The sequence below is a fragment of the Fringilla coelebs genome, assembly GCF_963513975.1.
Source record: "Fringilla coelebs genome assembly, chromosome: 4".
NCBI classification, from domain to species: Eukaryota; Metazoa; Chordata; class Aves; order Passeriformes; family Fringillidae; genus Fringilla; species Fringilla coelebs.
This window is the reverse complement of record NC_140032.1, coordinates 70,919,809-70,939,986: the sequence shown is the minus strand read 5'-3', so window position 1 is coordinate 70,939,986 and position 20,178 is coordinate 70,919,809. Positions and strand designations below refer to the sequence as shown.

Genomic DNA, 20,178 nt, shown 5'->3' with positions numbered 1-20,178 from the left:
GTGCAGAAGCTATAGTTAGGGTCTGATCATGTTTTAAAGGTGAGGAGGTGGGGAAGTCTACATTTTTTCCATATGTAAAGTAGGGTTTTAGTCTTACTTCTATCTGTTGGTTTACTTACCTGTTATATTCCATCTCCAGGCTGGACTGACATCCTTACACCTTGCAGCTCAAGAGGATAAAGTGAATGTAGCTGAGATACTCACCAAACACGGTGCAAACCAGGATGCTCAGACAAAGGTAAATCACGGAGTGGCTGCTGTCTCCAGCGTGCCAAAGGGTGCTACCCTTGTCCGAGGAATGTTCCACTGAGCTTGCAGTTTTACTTCTTTGTTCTCCTCCTGTAGCTTGGTTATACACCTTTAATTGTGGCCTGTCACTATGGAAACATCAAAATGGTGAATTTTCTCCTCAAGCACGGAGCAAATGTCAATGCTAAAACAAAGGTAAAGAATTTTCCATTGCTTTGCTTTTGCTCTTTATTCTGAACATGGTAACGCAGCACTCCTACGTGACATACGTGCTTTTTCCCTTGGGAGCTCTAACCATGGCATGGGAGGTGTCAACATGGGCTAGCTGTAATGGAATGCCCTCTGTCTGCTCCATCTCATGGTGTGGTGTTCAGGAAAGAAAAGCCAGATCACTCTGTGTGTATGAAAAAACAACACAGACAATCAATTTCATTTGTTTTTCTTTTTCTGATTACTTGCAAACTAACAAATGAAAGTTTGTTTCTGATCTCATTTCCATATGGTTTACACCACTGTAATACCACTGCTGCCAAACTAGCAAGTAACAATTCAGACACTCTCAGGGTGATGCCAGTTCTCTCCAATAGCTGGGAGAAGAGTGGGAAGAGTTACTGCTGTTCAGTGTGTGGGTGGGATGACTCTGGGAGAGGAAGCAGCTGTGGTAAGGGAATGTGGTTTACTCAAGGAGAGTTTGGGGTTTTCTGAGGGGAATCTGGCTATGCTGAAATCTGTCCAGACACACTGAAAGGGGCCTGACTGCCTAAAGCCAAAGTCAGAACAAGGCCTACTGACTTCAGCAGTTTCTCCAGGGATAAACTAGTGGGCACACCAGCTGAATGGGATGCATTTTGTAGTAAAAGCTGTGTATCTGCTGAGAATACTAAGAGAGGTTCTGATGGCAGCAATGGTGTGCTGCATCCCAGAAATCGTCACATCACCATTATCAGAAAGAAAAGGCTAACTCAGGAACCATAGGGCTCCAGCTTGGTTAAAGCTGACTTCAGGCCATTCCTAGCTGCTGGATTCAAGCTGGATGTCTTGGGACCAACAGGAAGCAGCCCACTGAGAGTGTCTTTAAAATCCCATCAAAATCACTGGCTTGTAGTTTGCTTGTTCCTCTGGTCAGCTCCCCTGTCCCCAGCTGGGACCTATGGCATGATTCATTTCTCAAAGTAGCATTATTTTGTAGCTGTGGTCACAACTCAATGTGGTAAGAAAAATCCAAGTAAATCAATAAAAGATTCTGGCCCATCCCTCATGGGATCACCCAAAATCAATGGGCTAAACTCAGGGATTCCAAAAGGACAGGCAACACTGCTAGAAAAACAGCTGACGAGAATTAATAAAGCAGACATTAGTGGGAACCAAACTATAGCTGCCAAGACATTCAGCTGAGGTATTTGAAGGCTAACTCAAGGGACAGACAAAATTGTGTATTTAGGATTAGGTCTCTCTTTTTGTTTAAAGGAACACTGGGACCGATTATGATTCCATTCACCCAGGTATTTTGCTTATTTAGAATAGTTTCATTTAGTTAGCAAGTTTGTATCAGGAAGCAGTTCTCCACATCTCACACCTAGAGACCACTAAAAATACTGGCCATCTGTCCACTGGTGTTGTGGACTCAGTTTAAAGAATAAATCCTGGATTCAGGATAGGCATGTTAAAGAGAGAATAACGCCTGTTGCAGCTTGGGCTTTCTGGAGAAAGCCTGCACAATGCTTTGCACAAGGAACACATGGCTTCTATCTTCGAAGGACTACGCTATTTAAACAAAGGTGATGAATCTGCTTTCCCCTAGAACCTACAGTAAGCAGTAGTCCTTAGCAGTCCACACATATAAGAACTGTATATGTTGGCAGTATAAGAAGTGTAACAGTTCTGGATGATCACCTTCTAATTAGCAGTGCAAAGCATTGCTGGCATCTGTTTGTTTGCAGCAGAGATAACTCTCAGAGCGCGTTTTCAGAGCCTGCCCCAGGCTTTACCTAAGCGTACAGTGCGATCAGCCCAAGGTTTTCTTCCAGTTTCTTCTCTGCCTTCTTTCAAAGCCAATTGCAAATAATTTTGTAAATCAGTTGCCTGAGTGGACTCACACAATGCCATCTCAGATCAGCCAGCTTAAGCACACTTTGGTTATGTTTCTGTATTGTGTGACACGAGAACAAACCGCTGGAGCGGATGAGTATCTTGAGCTAAGCCTGTTTATTAAGGCAGACACCGTGTACAAATCCTAAGTGTAATTACATCTTGGTCCAGCCTTTTGGAGGCAAAGTGAAGCTAAACTCGATTGACATTTGTAATAGGTATATGTTGTTAGCCTTTTAGAAAACAAACAGGCTTAATCACTGCTGTTAAAAATGATGTGTTTTTTAATAGACTCAGAAAGTTTAAAGGCAAATCTCAGGTCCTCTGTTGAAAACTAGGATTTGAGAGGAAGAGCAATGTTCTCTGCCTCAGCTATGATTCTATGCCCTCAACATGCCCCTTTAACTTCGTTGTTTGTCATTGCTCCTTCCTCTGATTTAGAAAATGGGGGAGAAATGTCTTTTCATAGATTTCTTTTATTGTGAGAGAAATTACTTTTGAATAAGAATATTACCTTCCTTTATATTTCTGTTAATCTGAGGAAGGAGAATTATTATTATTGAAGGTTTATTTGTTTTGGGTCAATTGGTGTCATAATTTATGTTTGAAATATCTCAAAAGGAGCATAAGGAAGCCAAGTGCAATGTCTGATCTAATGATTGGCTCTTGTTCTTTGTTTGCTTTTGCTGTCACCACTGTGGATAACAGAATGGGTACACCCCTCTGCACCAGGCTGCTCAGCAAGGCCACACTCACATCATCAACGTTCTGCTGCAGCACAGGGCCAAGCCCAACGCCATCACCACGGTAAGGCTGACTGCCACTGCAAACTTGTTTCCCTGGACAGGTCTTTTCTTGCCTTCCTTGGGGCTCGAGAGCCAGCGGTTATTTTGGTGCAAGTATTCCTCATACAGCTGGTTGTCATATGTGGAAATGTCATTTCCTCTGCTCTTCCTTATCCTCTTAAGGTAGTTCACATCTGACCTAACTGTGCACTAAGCTGAACGTGAGGCGGAGAAGCAGATTCCTGAGCTGCAGGATCAGGCTGCCCATAGCTTCTGTGCCAGGGTCCTTCACTTTCCCTCCACCTCAACACTTCTCTCTGGAAATTAATATCTTCTGAAGGAGTTTTCCTTTAAAATCAAGGGCAGTTCAGAACCTGGTAGTGGGGTTCTTTGTGGGTTTTTTGTTTGTTTGTTTGTTTTGTTTTTATTTTGGTGTTTGTTTGTTTTGGTGGGTTGTTTTGTTTTGTTTTTATTTTAGACCCAGATTTCTGTCCCTCTATCCCCTGAACTGGTTTCAGGTTTTTAGAGAGTTCACCTCAGTGAAGTCAGTGAAGTTAATACCTCCTCAAAGAACGCCAATAGCTCCTGGCACAGCTCATTCTCTGCAGTCAGCCAGCCAGGAATGCGACTGTCCTATTTCACGTTGATGTTGTTACTAGTCACCTCTAATTGGGTAATCGATGGAACACTGCCAGAGTGTCCAAAACTCCTGTCATTCCCCAGAGTGGATCAGTTTTCCATACACCATTAGTGTGTGTGCTTAAATCAGCCCTGGCACCATGTTTGGTCCTGGAGCAATCACGGGAAATAATCTGGTGTGAAAGTTATCCAAAATCCCAGTTTGTGCACTGGATCATCAAGTGAGAGACCGCTGCAGTCAGCTTCTGGGCCTGCTCAGTTAAGCACCCCCACTGTCTGGGGTCTTAAACCGAGGGTCTCTTTACTGGATTTCAGTCCTCATGCTGGGGCTGTCAAGCCCAGGTCTAACCCAAGTCCAAGCAGCATTAGGGATGTCTTTGCTGCACTGTTGGCTGCTTCCTCAAATACTCTCTCTGTCCTTGTCCACACAGAGCAACCTCTAGCTTGAGATAAGAGAAAATCTCAACCTGAGACTTCTGGCAGGGAGATATGGGAGTGGTGGATGAGCAACTAATGTGCCAGTGAAGGAACAGTCAAATTATTTGTGCTGTGAAGATGCTAATCTGTTCAATTTGTGTGCTAATCCACAACCTCTGTGTTGCTTCAGGGTGGCTGAGCTAACTAATACAGAAGAATTTAAATTATAGATAACTGAAGTTGTTGCTGAAGAAGAGAGAGCCCTCAGGCTGATGAACCCTGCACATGGTGCAGCGGGGTCACAAGAGAAATAATTTCTGTGCAAAGAGTGGCACAGTGACAGTCCATGATTCCTCAGGAGACCAGCAAGTTGTCCCTTAGTTCAGTGCAAAAGAGCATGGAACAATTCCGTGTGGAATCCTTTGCAAAGAACCATGGAGCAGTCCCTTCCTCCCCTCCCCAAGCTCTGGGACATGGAAACTGGGGACTGCCAGTGTTCCAGGAGATGAAATGGGGATAAATAGGCCTAAACTCTTGCTGAATTATTTTAGTGTCCTTTTGATGAATGACACGTTTCTATATGTTATGAATAGTCAAACTGCAAATAAATGTATTGAAATGGAACTATATTCCTCACCCCCAAGCCTTTTGTGGCTTGTATTTGTTAAATCATTAACTTTTGTGAACTGTTAATGGAAGTACATTTTTGTGGGGTGAAGGAATAGGAGTATATGTGGACATCACAGCTGTAATTTTGTATTCTCCAGATAAGCAATTGTACCTGGTCGAGGTGTAACAGTTTGAACTGGGAGTGAAACTGTAGAAAGTTAAAATACTTTTTACTTTCCAGGAGAGTATTTCTGCAAAATAACTCCCCAAACTTATGCATGCAAGCCAGGCTGCATAGCGAAATGTGAGCCCTGAAGGGTTAAAGCATACAGCGCTGTAGTATTTGGAATGGCTGGCAGATGTAAGTGTGTTGTGTTACCATGGCAATTGGGGCTATAGTCTTAAAGAAGTTACAAAGACAGAGTCAGATGTAACGGTAAAAAGCCGTGATTTTCCTAGGCTGTGCCTTGTTTTGGATGGAAATGCTGGCTCATGCAGCGTGGAGAGTGATCTCATTGGTTCACATCACAATCCTCCCTCTCTCAGCACTCTCCCCCTCTCTGTTCCCTTCAGAATGGTAACACAGCCTTAGCCATCGCCAGGCGCCTGGGATACATCTCTGTGGTCGATACGCTGAAGGTTGTCACAGAGGAGATCACCACCACCACAACTGTGAGTTGCACATGCATTCAGATGGGGCTCTTCTTTACACAGACTGTTGTCTTTCTGCTCTTCCCTCAGGCTCTCCATGCATCTCTTTCCTTTTCTGTTTTGTTTGGGGAGTTTTACCTCCCCCCTTCCCCCCTTCCCTTCCCTTTCTGTTGCATTTTTGCTGCAGTGCTTTGAGTGTATCTTATGAGCATGTGGAAGTGTGCGCAAGGCAACAGCTCCCCTGAGCTAGGGAACAAAATCTGTGGGCACACCCATGGAAAACAGCAATTCAGAGTGAAACTTGTTTCTAGACCTGGGTCTGAGCTGCAAACCCAAACTTTCCTGAAGTTTGTGCGTTGTTTAGATCCTGCCATTTCTCTGGTTGTGTTTTCACCTCTCCTTTCCCATCTGGCCTTACATCTCCACACTTCTGACACCTCCTGAGGCTCAGTCCTTGCAGCATCTCTACTTTTGGACCGCACCAGCCACGGCCTGGAGCCAGGCCTACTGATGCTCACTGGATGGCTGTGAATCCCATCCATCATCTTCTTACTCAGGTCACTTCAACTTCAAACAGGTCCTGTTTTCCAAAATGCATAGGAATCTTTGCTTATAGGCTCAGTTCTCTCAGTGCTTCACACTCTTGGAGTCTGTATTTTGACATCAGGGCTTGTGAACGGTGTGTGCTGAACATCTGCAAGGTGGTACTGCAGCTTTAAGCCAGGAAAAGCTGAGCTATTTGGACACCCTGAGAGGAGAAGGTTTTCCCTTCTTGCACTTTTACCTCCCATCTACAAATGTCATAGCAGGTAGGAAGGAAGAACATTAGAAATAGTGCATAATTTAAGAAATTAGATTTCATGTAAGTCTTGTTTACTGCATTTATCTTGAAACACTGCTGTAAGGTGACAATTTTTCATTTTATTTGGTTTGGTTTTGTTTTTTTTCTTAATGCAAAGTTAGCAGTCTAGAAACCCCATCAGCTCGAGATGACATTTAGGAGCTGTAAAAATCTGTAGATTATTAAGAAGATGCCACTGCTCAGTTGTGGAGAGGGTTAGAATGGGAGAAGTCCAAAATCACTTGTAAAGAAATGGAAATATAATTTTGATTTTGTTGCATGCTGACAGCACATCCCACTCGATATGAACCAAGGAAGATGCAGTAAAGATAAAGTGGCATAAGGTTACAAATAGAATGAGTCATAATTTATTAACGACCTGCAAAGATCAGGCTGAGTCAGGTTTGGAGGAGGAATTCTGGCTTAATTCCAGAAGTCTCTTAATAAAGACTGTGTGTCTCTGTTGTTATTACTTCATGTTCTTGTTTAATCATACAGCACTCACACATGTACGTGCATAAGCATATATGTATCTAATCAGAAGTTTAGGAAAATAGAACCTAGGGCAAGTTTTTTGAGAAACTGTAGTTCTTATATTTTTAAGCTTCAGAGGACACCTTTTCACATGTTCTATGCTGTGTCCTAGCACAGGTTTTTAATTTATTGTTTGATAACAGCAGTAACTTCCTTTCTCATTTCCACTGTGTTTCACTGTGCAGCCTTGGACCTTGTCTCATGTAGGTGTTAAATCTCTGAAATAATAGGAATTGCACTACAAAAAGACAATGTGAGCTATTAACTTTGGCTAAAGATTTCTTTAAACATTGAGGATTAATGGTATTTTCTACCAGATCCCTAATGCCCGGGGCTTAGGACTGAATCAAGTACTGAAACTTACTTGCAGGGTTGACCCTTAGTGCTCACACAGAAGAGAAATCTGAAATCTGGATCTGTGTCTGCATACTTGGAAAGTCAGGTGGGAGCCCTCAATAACTCACATTCTCCAGCTGTGAATACATCTAACCCTTGTACCTTAGGGGGATGTATGGAATGGTGGTGTTTGGGGGGGGATGTTGATTAAACATGATGCAGAACAAGTCCTGCAAAGGAGGGCTAATAGCAGGTGCTCCCTGCAGTCCGGTTCCCCAGACGGGGAGGCTGGTGTTGCCAGACCCCAGGGCAGCGCTGAGCCGGAGAGAAGGTGCTGTCACCATAGCTACCTCACTCTGTGAGGCTGGGCTGAGCCCTGAGGGAGGGCCTTACACAGCCCCACGCGTGATTGATATGCAAGTCACTGCCACTGGAGATGAGGAAAAGATCTCCAGTGCCAAAGCCTTTCTTTGCTCCAACTTGGAACAAATCTTCCTCTTACTTGCATGAGGGCTGTTATTAGTGGAGCCACATGAATATGTAGCAATAGGGAGAATAAAGTGCACGTTTTTCATTGAAAGATTAGAGGGCAATAGGAAATGAGAATAAACTGGATTTTCAGAGCTTTGCTGTGCAATCAAGTTTGGGGCCATTTATACAAATAAGCACAGCCTTCCTGTGGAAGGACGAATGGATGAGGAACTATCAGGTTGTTTGCAGTATGCTGCTGTGAGTAAGTCATTGCTGAAAGCATATATGGGTTTACATACCTGAGTTATATATTGGAATTATTCTATGCCACCCAGTGAAAATCTGGCCTTACAATGACAGGCTCAAATACAGAAGCCTTAAGTAAACTCCATCCTGGAATTCTCACTAAACATAGGGAGGTTGAAAAATACACACTGAGCAATTTTCCATGTGGGCCATACATGGGGCTAGGTATGTATTTTAAATTTTGAGAGTATTTGATGTGCCAATCAATTAAAAACAATTCTAATATCACACTAGAAGTTCCTTTAAAAACATTAATTCCCAACAGAAGTTGTTGGGATTAGAATTAATGATTCTTGCTGAGTTCAGCGTTCCAAAATTGACAATGAAGATTACTTTGTTCTGTAATGTGCATGTGCACACACACTCTTTTAAATCTCTTTTCCAAATTGTATTTCAATTGTTAAATTATGAAATAATGTTTTTCTTACTGATGGGAAAGCCAGGAAGTCAATAAAGTATCCTTGCTCCCCTGTAAATAGATAATAATATCTGCAAGCCTTAGAGACCAGATTTTTATATGGAGGCCTGTAAAATCCTAAGTAACAAATAGATGGATGTAGTGGTCCATAAACCTTGGTTACCTGGGAGATCAAAAAGTGGACAGGGATCCTCTCTACCTGCAGCTTGTGCTTTTACTTAGCTGATTGTTCAACTCACTTGTTCACTCTGGTGTTGAGTAGACAAAGTCAGTGCCCCCGGAATGACAGCACCTCCCCATCTGTCATTGCTGGCCTTGTCACCCCACTGCTGCCTGACATTTCTATCCCAGGAAAGCCATGGGAATATGGGGGAAAAGTCAGTCCTGGTGGTGGAGCCATTCAGTGAATATAAACTAATTTGCAAACCTGAGCATGTGTTCTGCTGCAACAGAAATAATGAGTTGTTTTTACTCATGGGGAAGAGAGAATTTAGGAGCCTAATTAGGATTGCCAGTTGAGGCAAAGGACATTGTTCTTTCCCTGTACCTCAGGAGGGTAAACTGGAACTGCTGTCAGAGTTAAATAGATTTCAGAAACGTAAAGCAGACTTTTAAAACTGATTTCCAAAGTAATTACACAGTTGCTAACTTAGTTATTTATTAAAGTGCAGCATTTTACAAGAAGCGAGAAAGCTTTTTCAGTTTGTTAGAAACAGAGAAGTACCTACCAGGATCAGGAAATAACTAGCAAGTTTTGTGCAACAAAAGCTGCTATTGACTTCGCTGCTTGGTATCAGTGGGCATTTTCCCAAAAGAATATTGCACGAGGGACCCTGGGTGTGGCTGATGGCATGATTGCTCCCACAAAATGTTTGGCTCCTTCGCAGGTGATGTTAATGTATGCCCTTTGGGTGGTGTCTGCAGGGGGAGAGAGCTCTGCCTCACAGGGGTTTCTCAGGGAGACACGTGGCCTCCTGGCACTGCTCTCCGTGCCACAGGGGCACCTGTGCTCCCACACCTCCTCAAGGGCCCTGTGCCGGCTGCCCTCGGCAGCTGGCTGGGAGGAGCCAGGGAAATCAGCACCTTTTGGCTGTGACCGAGGCATTTCTGAGCACTGCTCCTGTTGAAGCCCTTGGCGTTTTGTCCCCTGTATCCTAGCTCCCTGAAGAGTTCCCTCCAGACATCTTTTTCACATCTTGTACTTCCTACAGTTTCTCTTGTTATGTTCTTCATCTCCTTCTCCAGTGTGAATCTGGATGCTGAAAAGATGTGCCCATTCTTAATTCAGCACCCCTGGGGAACTTCTATTTCCTCCCAGAAGTCATTTATAAAGATTAAATTATATTTTTAAAACCCAACGAACTTCCAGCGTTTTCCTGCCCTTATGTCTAACCAGAATCCTCCCTCTATTCTCAGTCCATACTTGCTTTGATTCACGATATTTTGAGCTTGTAGGGGCACAAGATGTTTCAGAATCTTCAAACAACTTTTTTTTTTTTCCTCTGATGTGTATGTGCTTAGGGGGAAATATACATGATTTATGAAAAGGATATAATTAATAAGCACTGTAGTCACCTTTTTCTGAGAGGGGGGAGAAATCTTTCAAGTGATCTGTGTAAATCCTTTGCATCTTTTTTCAGCTGAGGAATTTCACATCATTCATAACTTCATTTCCAAATGTTTTACAATTTAATAATTTCCATATGCCCCATACAACTTTCTCAAGCTCTTCTGTAGACATTACCTAATTCATTTTAAAATCATCTTGGAAACGTTGAGCTGAATTGTTCTACATGCACCATTTATAAATAAATTTTATTTCTCTGACCAGCTCATTATCTTATGTTTTTGTACGTTTCTGCCAGAAGCAATGTTACCTTATGCAGCACTGAGAATAGCAGCTTCTGGAATAAAGATGAAAAAACAAGTTAGGAGAAGGGGAAACCTGTGATGAAATGCCTCAGCATGTCCCACTGCTGTCTGTTGAAAACGCTCTGCTGTAAACTTTGCTCCTCTGACTGATGATTCTGTCCTTGCAGACTGTAACAGAGAAGCACAAGCTAAATGTACCCGAAACAATGACTGAGGTCCTGGATGTGTCAGATGAAGAAGGTGAGTGATTTGGTAAATTCGTCTTCCGTATCACCTATGGAACCTGTTATATAGGCTTGAGTACTCCTTGAATACTGCTGCTTGAATACTCTCACATCATAGTTTTGCTGTGCTTGTAATGAAGTTATTTTTTAAATGATGTAATCATCATGGTATTTATATAAAGATGCCAAAATTTGAAACAAAGTAAAATCCTGAATCCCTACGTCTTTTCCAGAAAAAGCTTATCTGAACCAAATTGTCAAATGAAACCATGTCCCAACTCCAGGCTTTACAATTTCACTGTAGAACTGTCCCAAAGTTGGCTTTGACCCTCCCATAAAGAGGAGTCCGAGCAGTAAATGTTTTGGATCCGTGCCACTTGTATCAGATACAAATATCCAGGGGTTTTGCCTAATTGGAAACATTTGTGGCAGAAGATGCACAAGGTGGAGGGTGAGGAGCGCATTCCCTGAGGGAGCTTTCAGCACAGGGGAGCTCGAGGATAGGCATGGTGTGATACCAAGTAACAACATGCCCATAAATCCAGCACTTGGCTTTCAGAGGACTTTGCACATTCGGGTAGGAGATGTGTCTCACCGCTTAGCTACCTCCCAAAGGAATTTCTCTGACATTCTGGGAGGAGTGATAAGGTATCACACTTTTATACAGCTCAGAATTACAGAAATGGACTAACCCCACCCTTTTCTAAGGGTTCGCAAGTGACTTCTTACACATTTTAGTCACAGCAGTATTAATAAATATAAATGCAGTTGGAAGGAGTTTCTATGTTCCTTTTTACCCTTGGCAGTGTCAATATTACAATATCCTATGTGTGCCTTTTTAGGGTGGTTGTTATTATTTCACACAAATAATTTGTAGAGTGACTAGTTTCCAGAAAGTCCTGGGAATTTGGAAACTCAGCTTACAGCGTTGATATTTTTCTTTTACAAAGAAAACAGATGCACTTGTGGTTCTAAATGGTGCACAAAGATAATGGCATTCATTAATTATAAGTGCTTGTGTTGCTTTTAGAAATGAGATTTATGCTGATAAATGAGTTAGGCTCTTGAGAAAATATGATGCTTAGGCTCCAGATGCAACTTTTTGTTTTAAAATGCAAAAACAAACAAGTGTGATTCAAAATCAATTATTTTCTGCTGCATCATGACCAGTGAAATTATTTTGCTACTTTGTCTCTGATTAAGAAGCATTCAACTGCTTGTGTAATTATTTTATTGAATCACCTTTAAATAGCTTATTGCCTTATGTCCACCTTGTTTAGTTTTCTCCCAGTCTTTTGAGCTACCATTGAATCATCTTTAAATCCACAAAGCCTAGTATGTCTTCCTGCTTCTACTGGATTAATCCAGGGTGTTCCTTTTTCTCAAACCAATTTGTGTGTTGTACAGCCTTTAAACACTCTGATGAGGAACCCTTCAGTGATGGGGAAGCATATAGTGGCACAGGTGCTGTTAGCAGGAGCTCGTGGAGTAAGACTACAGACTTTCTCTTTTTGTTTGACTCAGACTGTTATTTTTTGTATAGTAACAACACATGTTTGCAGAATTCGGGTATCTAACACTGCTTCTCTCTGTTACTTTTGAAGTGTGGTTGAGTGTGTGTTTCATGAAGGTGGGAGGAAGAAGGGAAGCCAGAAAATCTCAGATTTATTACCTATATCTTGAGTGTGTTGGCAGAACTTGAAGGGGCTGTCCTGCATGACTAATGCTCTCCTGTGCTTTGAATTAACATTCACTGCAAGAACTCTTGATGTGGATGGCGCTTGTCACAGTAACTTGAAATAGCTGGGGATAGGAAGGCTGCAGAACTTGTTTAGTAGAGAGGATGAACCATTTAGGGGTGGGGTAGCTTCATAAGAGGCCAGCAATAAGGTTTCTGTGATACTGTGTTCTTTGAAGTGACACAATATGTTCTGAAATAAATCGATGTGCTGCTGCAAACCTGCCAGCTGTATTTATATAATTATCAAGTTGAACACAAGAGTACTTGAGCAAAGTATTTCAGGTCCCATTGTGTAGCCATCATCATCACTGATGATGAGTACTTTGCATTTTGCTTGGAAGATCGGTCTGTTGCATAATTGTTCGCTGTCATGTGGTTAATATAGCATTTGTATTCCTAAAACAAAGTGAGCATACCGTCTGAGCAGTATGAAATAAAAGACAGTTATCTATCAGATAGCTCAGCTTGGTGTGGGAGGTCATGCTCTGGGTAGACTATTTTAAAATATCTTGAATGGACCGAGAATCCCACTAAATCATCTTCAGTATTCTTGCAACATTTTTTCTGTTTACCCGCTGAATTTTTATTAAGAATCTTTTACTTTTTATGTTACCTGCAAAACCTGCAAGATCTTCCTTTTGAATAGAATCACATTAGATTTTTTATTTAAAATGGCATTGCATCCCTGCTCGTGGGGATTGCACTACAGACGCCCATGGGCAGAGCTGTTAAGTGACATGGTTTGTGCACCATGTCCCCCTGCCAGCAGAAATGCCCAGTGTGGATAAAGCTGCACTAAGAACTCTAGGTTTTTCCATTGTATCAGCCTTGGCTGTACTGCTTCTCAGTTCAGTTGCTTTAAACCTGTCACCACAAAAGAAGCATTTTGCACCTGAGAGATCCTTAGAGCAGTAAAAGGAAAGTATTGCAAAGCATCTTATGAAGTATATTTTAATGATGTCTACAGAATTAGTGAAGTTAAGTGCAAGCAAATATTTTATTAGGGCTCAGTCTGTGTAAGCACAGAAGAAAAGATAGAAAAGGCAGGAGCCTGGTTTCTTTCTTATTTCCCCATATATGAATATGCACCTCTGTATCCATTCCGTGCCTCGTTTTTGTGCTGCACAAACCAACAGTGGTTTGTCTTTGAGACTCCCGTGGGAGATGGTGCAGTAAGTGTAGTGCTATGGAGAGAGAATACAACCAGTCAAACAGGATGTTCAAGAGCTTTCACTTGTTTCTTTTTGAGCCTCCTCATTGCCAATTAATTTTCAAAAGTTGTAGTTTCAGTGTCTGCTTGAGACAAAGTTCTGGCTGCTGTAGAAGTTGTCAAGCTCCAAGCATGCTAGCCCACATCCTCCATTCTGGCAGCACAAGCGTTTCGCCATGTGGTGACCCAGCCCAGAGAACTGATCTGTCTGAAAATGAATCTGTTTGTCCTGACAAGTTATTTTCCAGCCAGACAGCTTTTGCAGGCGGAAGAGAATAGAAAGGCTGAAGTAGAGGGTGAAACACCACTGTCAGGAGCGGCATGGCCTGACATGGCAATCAGAAAAGTTGACTCACACTAAACTCTAATTAGTGCTGACACTGCAATTGCAGAGAAGGGACAGACAAAGGTTGTCATGTGCAAAGAGTTCACGGACAAGGTGTCGTATCTGTGAGCTACCGCATTGTAGCGACCTTGGATTCCAGGAAGCAGTCCACAGCTGATCCTGTATCTGGCTGCATCAGATTTCTGATAAGAAAGAAAATCCCCCACTTGCTGCTTAAATGCAACAACAAATTTCCTGAGTGCCCCCACGCATGGCCTTGGAGTAGCTAATGCTGCTGCGTATGTGTGAGAAATGAGCAGCTAAGTCTAGGCAGAATCCACTGCTGTTGTACTTGCACATAATTCCTCCAAAGAAGGACCTGAATTAGTGGGAAAATTTAATTTCCTTAATTAAACCAGGAAGTTAAAGTTGCAGCCAGGAATTGTTCTTAATAGATTTAGGTTGCTGCTGCTGCACATTAAAACACAGTAAATGTAGAAAAGCGCAGCCACAGGATGGTGATTTTCACAACTAAAGCCTTTGTGGCTTAGGGATGTAGGGTTACTTTGTTATTTTATTGTTTCTTACCTAGATCCAATGTAGCAACTTCCTAAATACCACGGTAACCACCTGTCAAGGACTGGAATTCTTGAATGGGTTTACATACAAGAAAACAAAATCAAGGCGTCTCTCCCTCCCCAGAGGTCCTTGAGAGTAGAAGTGCACTTGCTCTTTTGAGATTTTGCTTCACCTTCTGCCATTGTGAGCGCTGCCCTGAGCTCCCAATAGCTGACAAGATGATAAATCTTAAGTCATGTATCAGTATCTGAAACCACGTGTGAAACCCCACTTTCCTGGCTGGCTAAAAAGAAACAAAGTTAAAGCATTAGCCAAACTGTGATCCGGGGAAGCTTCTAGTGCGGGCCACTAAGCAGAGGATTGATTTGGGGAGTTGAAAGCGTCCGAACCAGGTGTCAGAGAAACTCTGCAGTTATGGAATATATATTCTATAAAAGTTGTTATTGCCATAGTTGTCCTTTCTCCATCTGCAGCGCTTCTGTGGTGAGCTTGAGACTGCATGCTGCAGAGAAAGCAGTAATTTTGGCAAAGTCATATAACTGTATCTGGCTTTTAAAACATCTATTAAAAGCCATTTTTGGCAGTTTGACACAGCCCCCTTTCCTCTATTTTATTTTAAAGTTTTCTCTGCATTTTCTCTAAATTTTGTGAGAAAAAAAAATCCAGAGCAATTCTCATGCAGCAGTTGTATTTACAATTTTACAAATTCATAGATGGCCTCTACAAACCATGGAGCATGCAAACCATCAGTGTCAAGGGTTATATTTGTCACAAAGTGGTTAGTAAGTGGTGGAAATGTTCCTGGCACTAATTTGATGGGGAATGAGATGGCAGGCGGATTGTTTCTGGCATGATGAAGAAGGGCAGCTCCTGTGTTGCCACAAAGCAACCATCTGGTGAGATCTGCTGTGTCAGGAAGCCCTTGGTCAGCTGAACATTCAATCATTTAGAGTTCAACACCTATTTTTTCACTCCATATGCTAGGAGGCACTGCACTGGGGCATTCATCTCAGGACAGGAAGATGGGAGGGCACAGGCCGAGGGCGGAGTTGCCTCAGTCCCTGCCTGCTGCTCTGAGATCTGTGCACAGTCTGGTTGCTGTTTGCAGATGTCCCATCACATCAAACACTGTGACTTAGCCCCGCTATTGACATCTCTCAGATGAGAGGCCAAAGCTGAAATCAGAGTAGACTTAGGATTTGGTTTTGTTGTTTTCTTTTTCTTTTTTTTTTTTTTTTAAGGTTGTGGGTGTGATGAAAGTGGTCAAGATTTTGCCTTTGTTTCTATTATAAATGGAATGTCTGGCCTGATTATCATTATCTAGTTTATTTGAAATATAACTTGAAATTCCCTTTACTGTTTGATTAACAGCATTGCCTTAATATCTTCCAAGTTTTCACTAAGCCCTGCGCTTTTTAATGTGACATTCCCAGGAAACAGGAGGCATCGTCTGTCAGAAGACAGGAAACATGAAGTGATTAAATGCATTTTATTGTTTTCTGTGAAACTGTGCCCAGTTTCTCCCTCTTAATGTGGGCAGATGGAATTTTCAAGAGTTTTTGTTGTTATACTGAAAAGATGCAAGACTCATTTTTACATATAATATTTGTGTGTGCATAAAAATCTTAAGCCCCCCGAAGTTTATTTAGTTTTAGATGACAAATAATAAATTATTTATTTCTTAGCTGATATGTCATCTAGAAAAAATAGCTTGATTTGCTTTGTGAAAATAAGTATCAAGATGAGATTCAGTTTGCCTACACAGCCTAGCAAATGAGAAGGCATGAAGATCTTGGTGGCCTGGGGTCCTGTTGTGTGGCTCTGTGGGTAACACCGAGCCTCTGGCAGGCTCACACTGCAGTGATTTACCAGAGGGAAAATGACTGAAATATCCAGGCAGAAACTGTGGAGAGGAAGTGTCTCGCAAGTGGGAATGAAAAGAAACATCTACACGTTGCTTGGCAATGGAATCTGTTTTGTTAGTCTGCTGGGGAAAAGCAAACTGTGACTTCATATAGACAGAATTTCCTGGGGAAAAAAAAAGGATTAAATTTCATTATTCAGAGTATATGGATAAAGGTTACTGTGTCAGATAACAAATGATCATTTAGGCTGGGATTCATTACGAATTAGGATCATTCCCATCTATGCAAGTGAGCTTATTTCCAGTTTCTGGATGTTGCTACATTCTAGAAACATGAATTTTGTTGCTGATTACAGAAAGATCTTGGAATATGGGTGACAGAGCCTTGTATGATGTGAAGTTTGGATAGTAGAGAGTTTAAGTTAACCTTGGCAGCTATAAGGCACGAGGCTGTCTTTGTCTGAATACATGTAGATTACAATCAAATAAGTGGTGATATTTAACCATAAACTGTCAGGCTGGGATGCAGCATAGCTGTGTCCAGAAAGCTGAAATGGATTAAAGAACAGAAAGGCCATGCTTTAGAGCATAGCAAAGAAGTGTGCTCCTTGCCAGTGTATGCAACAGCAAGAAATGTATGAAATCTAATTGATTAATCACCTTGATTTTAAATTTATTTTTCAAAATATCTTGCTTGATGTGCCAGTTTGATTAAATACATTATTTGCTTGTGGTTTGCAGTGTTTCCTGAGTGGAAAATGCCTCCCTGTTCCTTGTGCCATCCAGCTGTTAGATCCTGAGGTGCCAATGCGATCAAACTCGTGGGTGTACTTATCCCTTTTGGGTTGATTTGCAGGCGACGACACGATGACAGGAGATGGAGGGGAGTACCTTAGGCCAGAAGACCTCCGGGAGCTGGGAGATGACTCTTTGCCAAGCAGCCAGTTCTTAGATGGAATGAACTACCTGAGGTACAGCTTGGAAGGAGGACGCTCTGACAGGTATTTGCCTGGATATGGAACTTTTCTCACGCTACTTCTGCACTTGTTTTGCTTTAAGTGTGTGAAATCCCTCTGCGGGGTCTCTGCTTGGGGTGCACTGTTCAGCATTTGTTCACTCGGTGTGGCAGCATGGCAGTCACCCCTTGGCAGGAGGAAGGGGTGGTCACTCTCATCTCCTGCTGCCACAAGGCAGGGGATGGGTGGACAGGGGCTTTGAGCATCAGGTGAGCTGGCTTTTTGGAGTGGCTTGCTGGCTCGAGGTATCAGGAGGGGAGCAATGGACTTGGTCATTCTGCGCTGGACTGGCAGTGAGTGTATTGTCTGCAAGCACCTCCATTCTTTCTGGTTCCTCATGGCTGAATTAGCAGGAAACAGAATACTTGTCCTTCTACTGACACAACTATAATAATAATAATAATATAGAAACATTAGTTTGTTCAGTCCAGATAACATACTGATTTGCTTATATCTAAAAAGTTGAACTTAAGCCCAGATCTCATTGTGGAATAATAATGCATGCAGCTTTGATTTAATTTTCTTCTTTTTTTTTTTTGAGTGTTGTTATATTCTACAAAAAGAATGGAGTTCCCTTCCCAAAAGGAAAGACTTCATTAGGGAGCATAAGTGTAGGCTCCAAGTGGCAGATTAACCCCCACAGTTCTAGTTCAGAATAGCCACCCAGGCATTCCTGGATGAAATCAGCACTGTCTCCAAACTCACTGCCTTTAGAACTGGGGTACACTGAAGGGAAGAAAAGGAAAAAAGTTGAAACCTTGGTAACAGAGTTTTGAAGCTACCTCATTTTCCAGTCTTGGTCGTTATCCTGGCAGCGTTTCTGAAGCTCAGTGGAATCAGCAGGATCCGTTCTGTTTACTTGAGTAGGCTGGGAATTGCTTCTGGAACAAAAGATGTCAGGAAACAGTTTGGTTTGCCTCACAGCATGTGTAAATCCCATCATTCAGGTCCTGCAAGCCTGGAGTCTCTGTTGGTTTTTAGACAGTGAGTCCACTGAAAACAAAGTGACTGTGTGGCTTTTTAACTCTCAGAGGAAGTCTATGAACTACATCAGAATGCCTAAAATCAAAACCTTTCATTCTCTCAATGGCAGCACAATTTGGGAGTTTTTTTAGGTTTTAAGATGTTGTATAGAAATGATTGTGCAGGCAAGTGTTAACCCAGTTTAAGTTAGGCTCCCATTTAGAATATTTTAGCTTTAAAATCTTGTCAGTGGATTTCAGTTGATTTTCCCTGACATGAAACTGATATGGTTTCATTTGTATTGTATGAGAATTATTTAAAGTCCTGTGCCAAGCAAAATTATACTGAAATGAAGCAAAATTCTAAAGGGAGAAATAATGAAGGAAAGACATCTTTCTAACTCCATGGTCTCATTTTCTGTCACCTTCAGGTTACTGATTTTAAGAATTTTCACAGAGACTGCTTCAGTTGTTTTGCATTTCCTTTGAATGTGATTTTCATTACATTAATAATGACTTTGGTTTTTCAGAAAATTCAGTAAAGCAAGATAGTATTAGCACTCTAGACTCATGTGATCTTACACATTAAACAATTTGATTTACAAACATATATTTTTCATTTGTAACCATCTTCCCTATTTATTTTATTTCTCTCTCCCCTTCATTTTTCTTTTCCATATGCTTTCATTAGCATCATGCCCAGGTAGGTATTACATAGCATGAGCACCTGTTGTCTCTCTCTCCTCCTATGGCACCTGTCTCTGTTCATCCACTTTGGAGGCCTGCTGTATGCAGAAAATTGAGTTGGAGAACCAAAGGAACCATGCTGCTGTTGAGAAACATTTTTGAGGTCCATTTTTACAGTGTTCAGTGACCCCTGGGTTTTTTCTCAGCTTCTGAAAGAACATATGTAAATATAGACTGACATCTAAACAAGAGAGATGCTAAACCAGACTAGAGCTCGTTAGGTCTCTGTCTAGGCTGCGCAGTGAGTGTGGACTGTAAGTCCCTCAGTGAACAGAGTAGAAACTTGGCATGGGCATGCTAGTCTCACTTTCTGGATACCACCAGGGCCCTATCTGGAGCTCAGAGGTGAGTGATGTGTGCCTGTGCGCACAGGCAAGACACACTCTTAGGTTCAGGAGCATTGCAGCATTGCTGGGTTCCACAGTTCTGTCTCTGGGCCTGAGTGTTATTGGTCCCACGACCCTATTATGCTATAATATATAATTATACTGTAACTACCTGCAGACCTCAGTCATGGATGTGCCTATCCTGTCTGCAGACAAAGCCCAGCTCCCTTTTAATTAGAGCTTTTGTTACAGGCACTACCCAGTGGATAGCACCATTCGTAGTGGCGGTAGTAGCAGTGAGGGTGGACAGGATCAGCACAGGGATAACCAGCCAAATGCAGTTCAGGCTTCCCTTCATTTGGTATCTATCCAGGACTTCATGTTAGCTGAATAGCAGAACCTACAACTTGGATGGTGACTCTCTCACGAGCGTTGCATGGCTCAGCAGAGTGGTTCTGGAAGTGTCAAACATGGAAATGAACACAGGATAATGATGGCAAATGGGGTCTGCTACTGAGGCTCGTTCCTCAATCAAAGAAAAAGTGTTAAATTTTGGTTCGCTCTTTTCTCAAGGCTTTCTGAAGGCTGTCTTTGCTTCCAGTTTTGTACAATCTACCTGGGATGCTGAACAGGCCACTGGTCTAAGCTAATGATCAACAGCACTGACTGTTCTTCAATGTCATATATTTCTAATCAAAATAAGATAACCATTTGCTTCTATAAATAGATCAAAAACTACTGAGTGCATGTAACTATTATTAAAAAAGGCTGTGGTCTGAATCAGATGACATGCACTTAAAGCATTTGAAACTCGTGTCTGTAATGAACCCGTGACTTTTATTGCTAACTGCTGAAAATGAATTATCCCTTAAAACTCAGTGTATCTGGATAAATGGCCTATTGTTCTGATCCAGCATGTTAGTCATTATGATCACTACTCACGGATGTGTAAGCCAGGAACGCAAAAC

General features: G+C 42.0%; 1 protein-coding gene across 5 annotated transcripts in view; it reads left to right on the top strand.

Moving 5' to 3' along the window:
- LOC311152630 (uncharacterized protein) overlaps nucleotides 1-20,178 on the top strand; it is a gene marked incomplete at its 5' end in the record, with an annotated part of 279,380 nt that overhangs the window by 204,042 nt on the left and 55,160 nt on the right. For all 5 annotated transcript variants that reach the window (XM_084203877.1, XM_084203875.1, XM_084203876.1 and 2 more), the window contains 6 exons: nucleotides 140-238; nucleotides 346-444; nucleotides 3,046-3,144; nucleotides 5,361-5,459; nucleotides 10,384-10,456; nucleotides 17,016-17,160. In XM_084203877.1, the coding sequence (XP_084060003.1) occupies nucleotides 140-238; nucleotides 346-444; nucleotides 3,046-3,144; nucleotides 5,361-5,459; nucleotides 10,384-10,456; nucleotides 17,016-17,160 (614 nt within the window). The remainder of the gene's footprint in view (nucleotides 1-139; nucleotides 239-345; nucleotides 445-3,045; nucleotides 3,145-5,360; nucleotides 5,460-10,383; nucleotides 10,457-17,015; nucleotides 17,161-20,178) is intronic.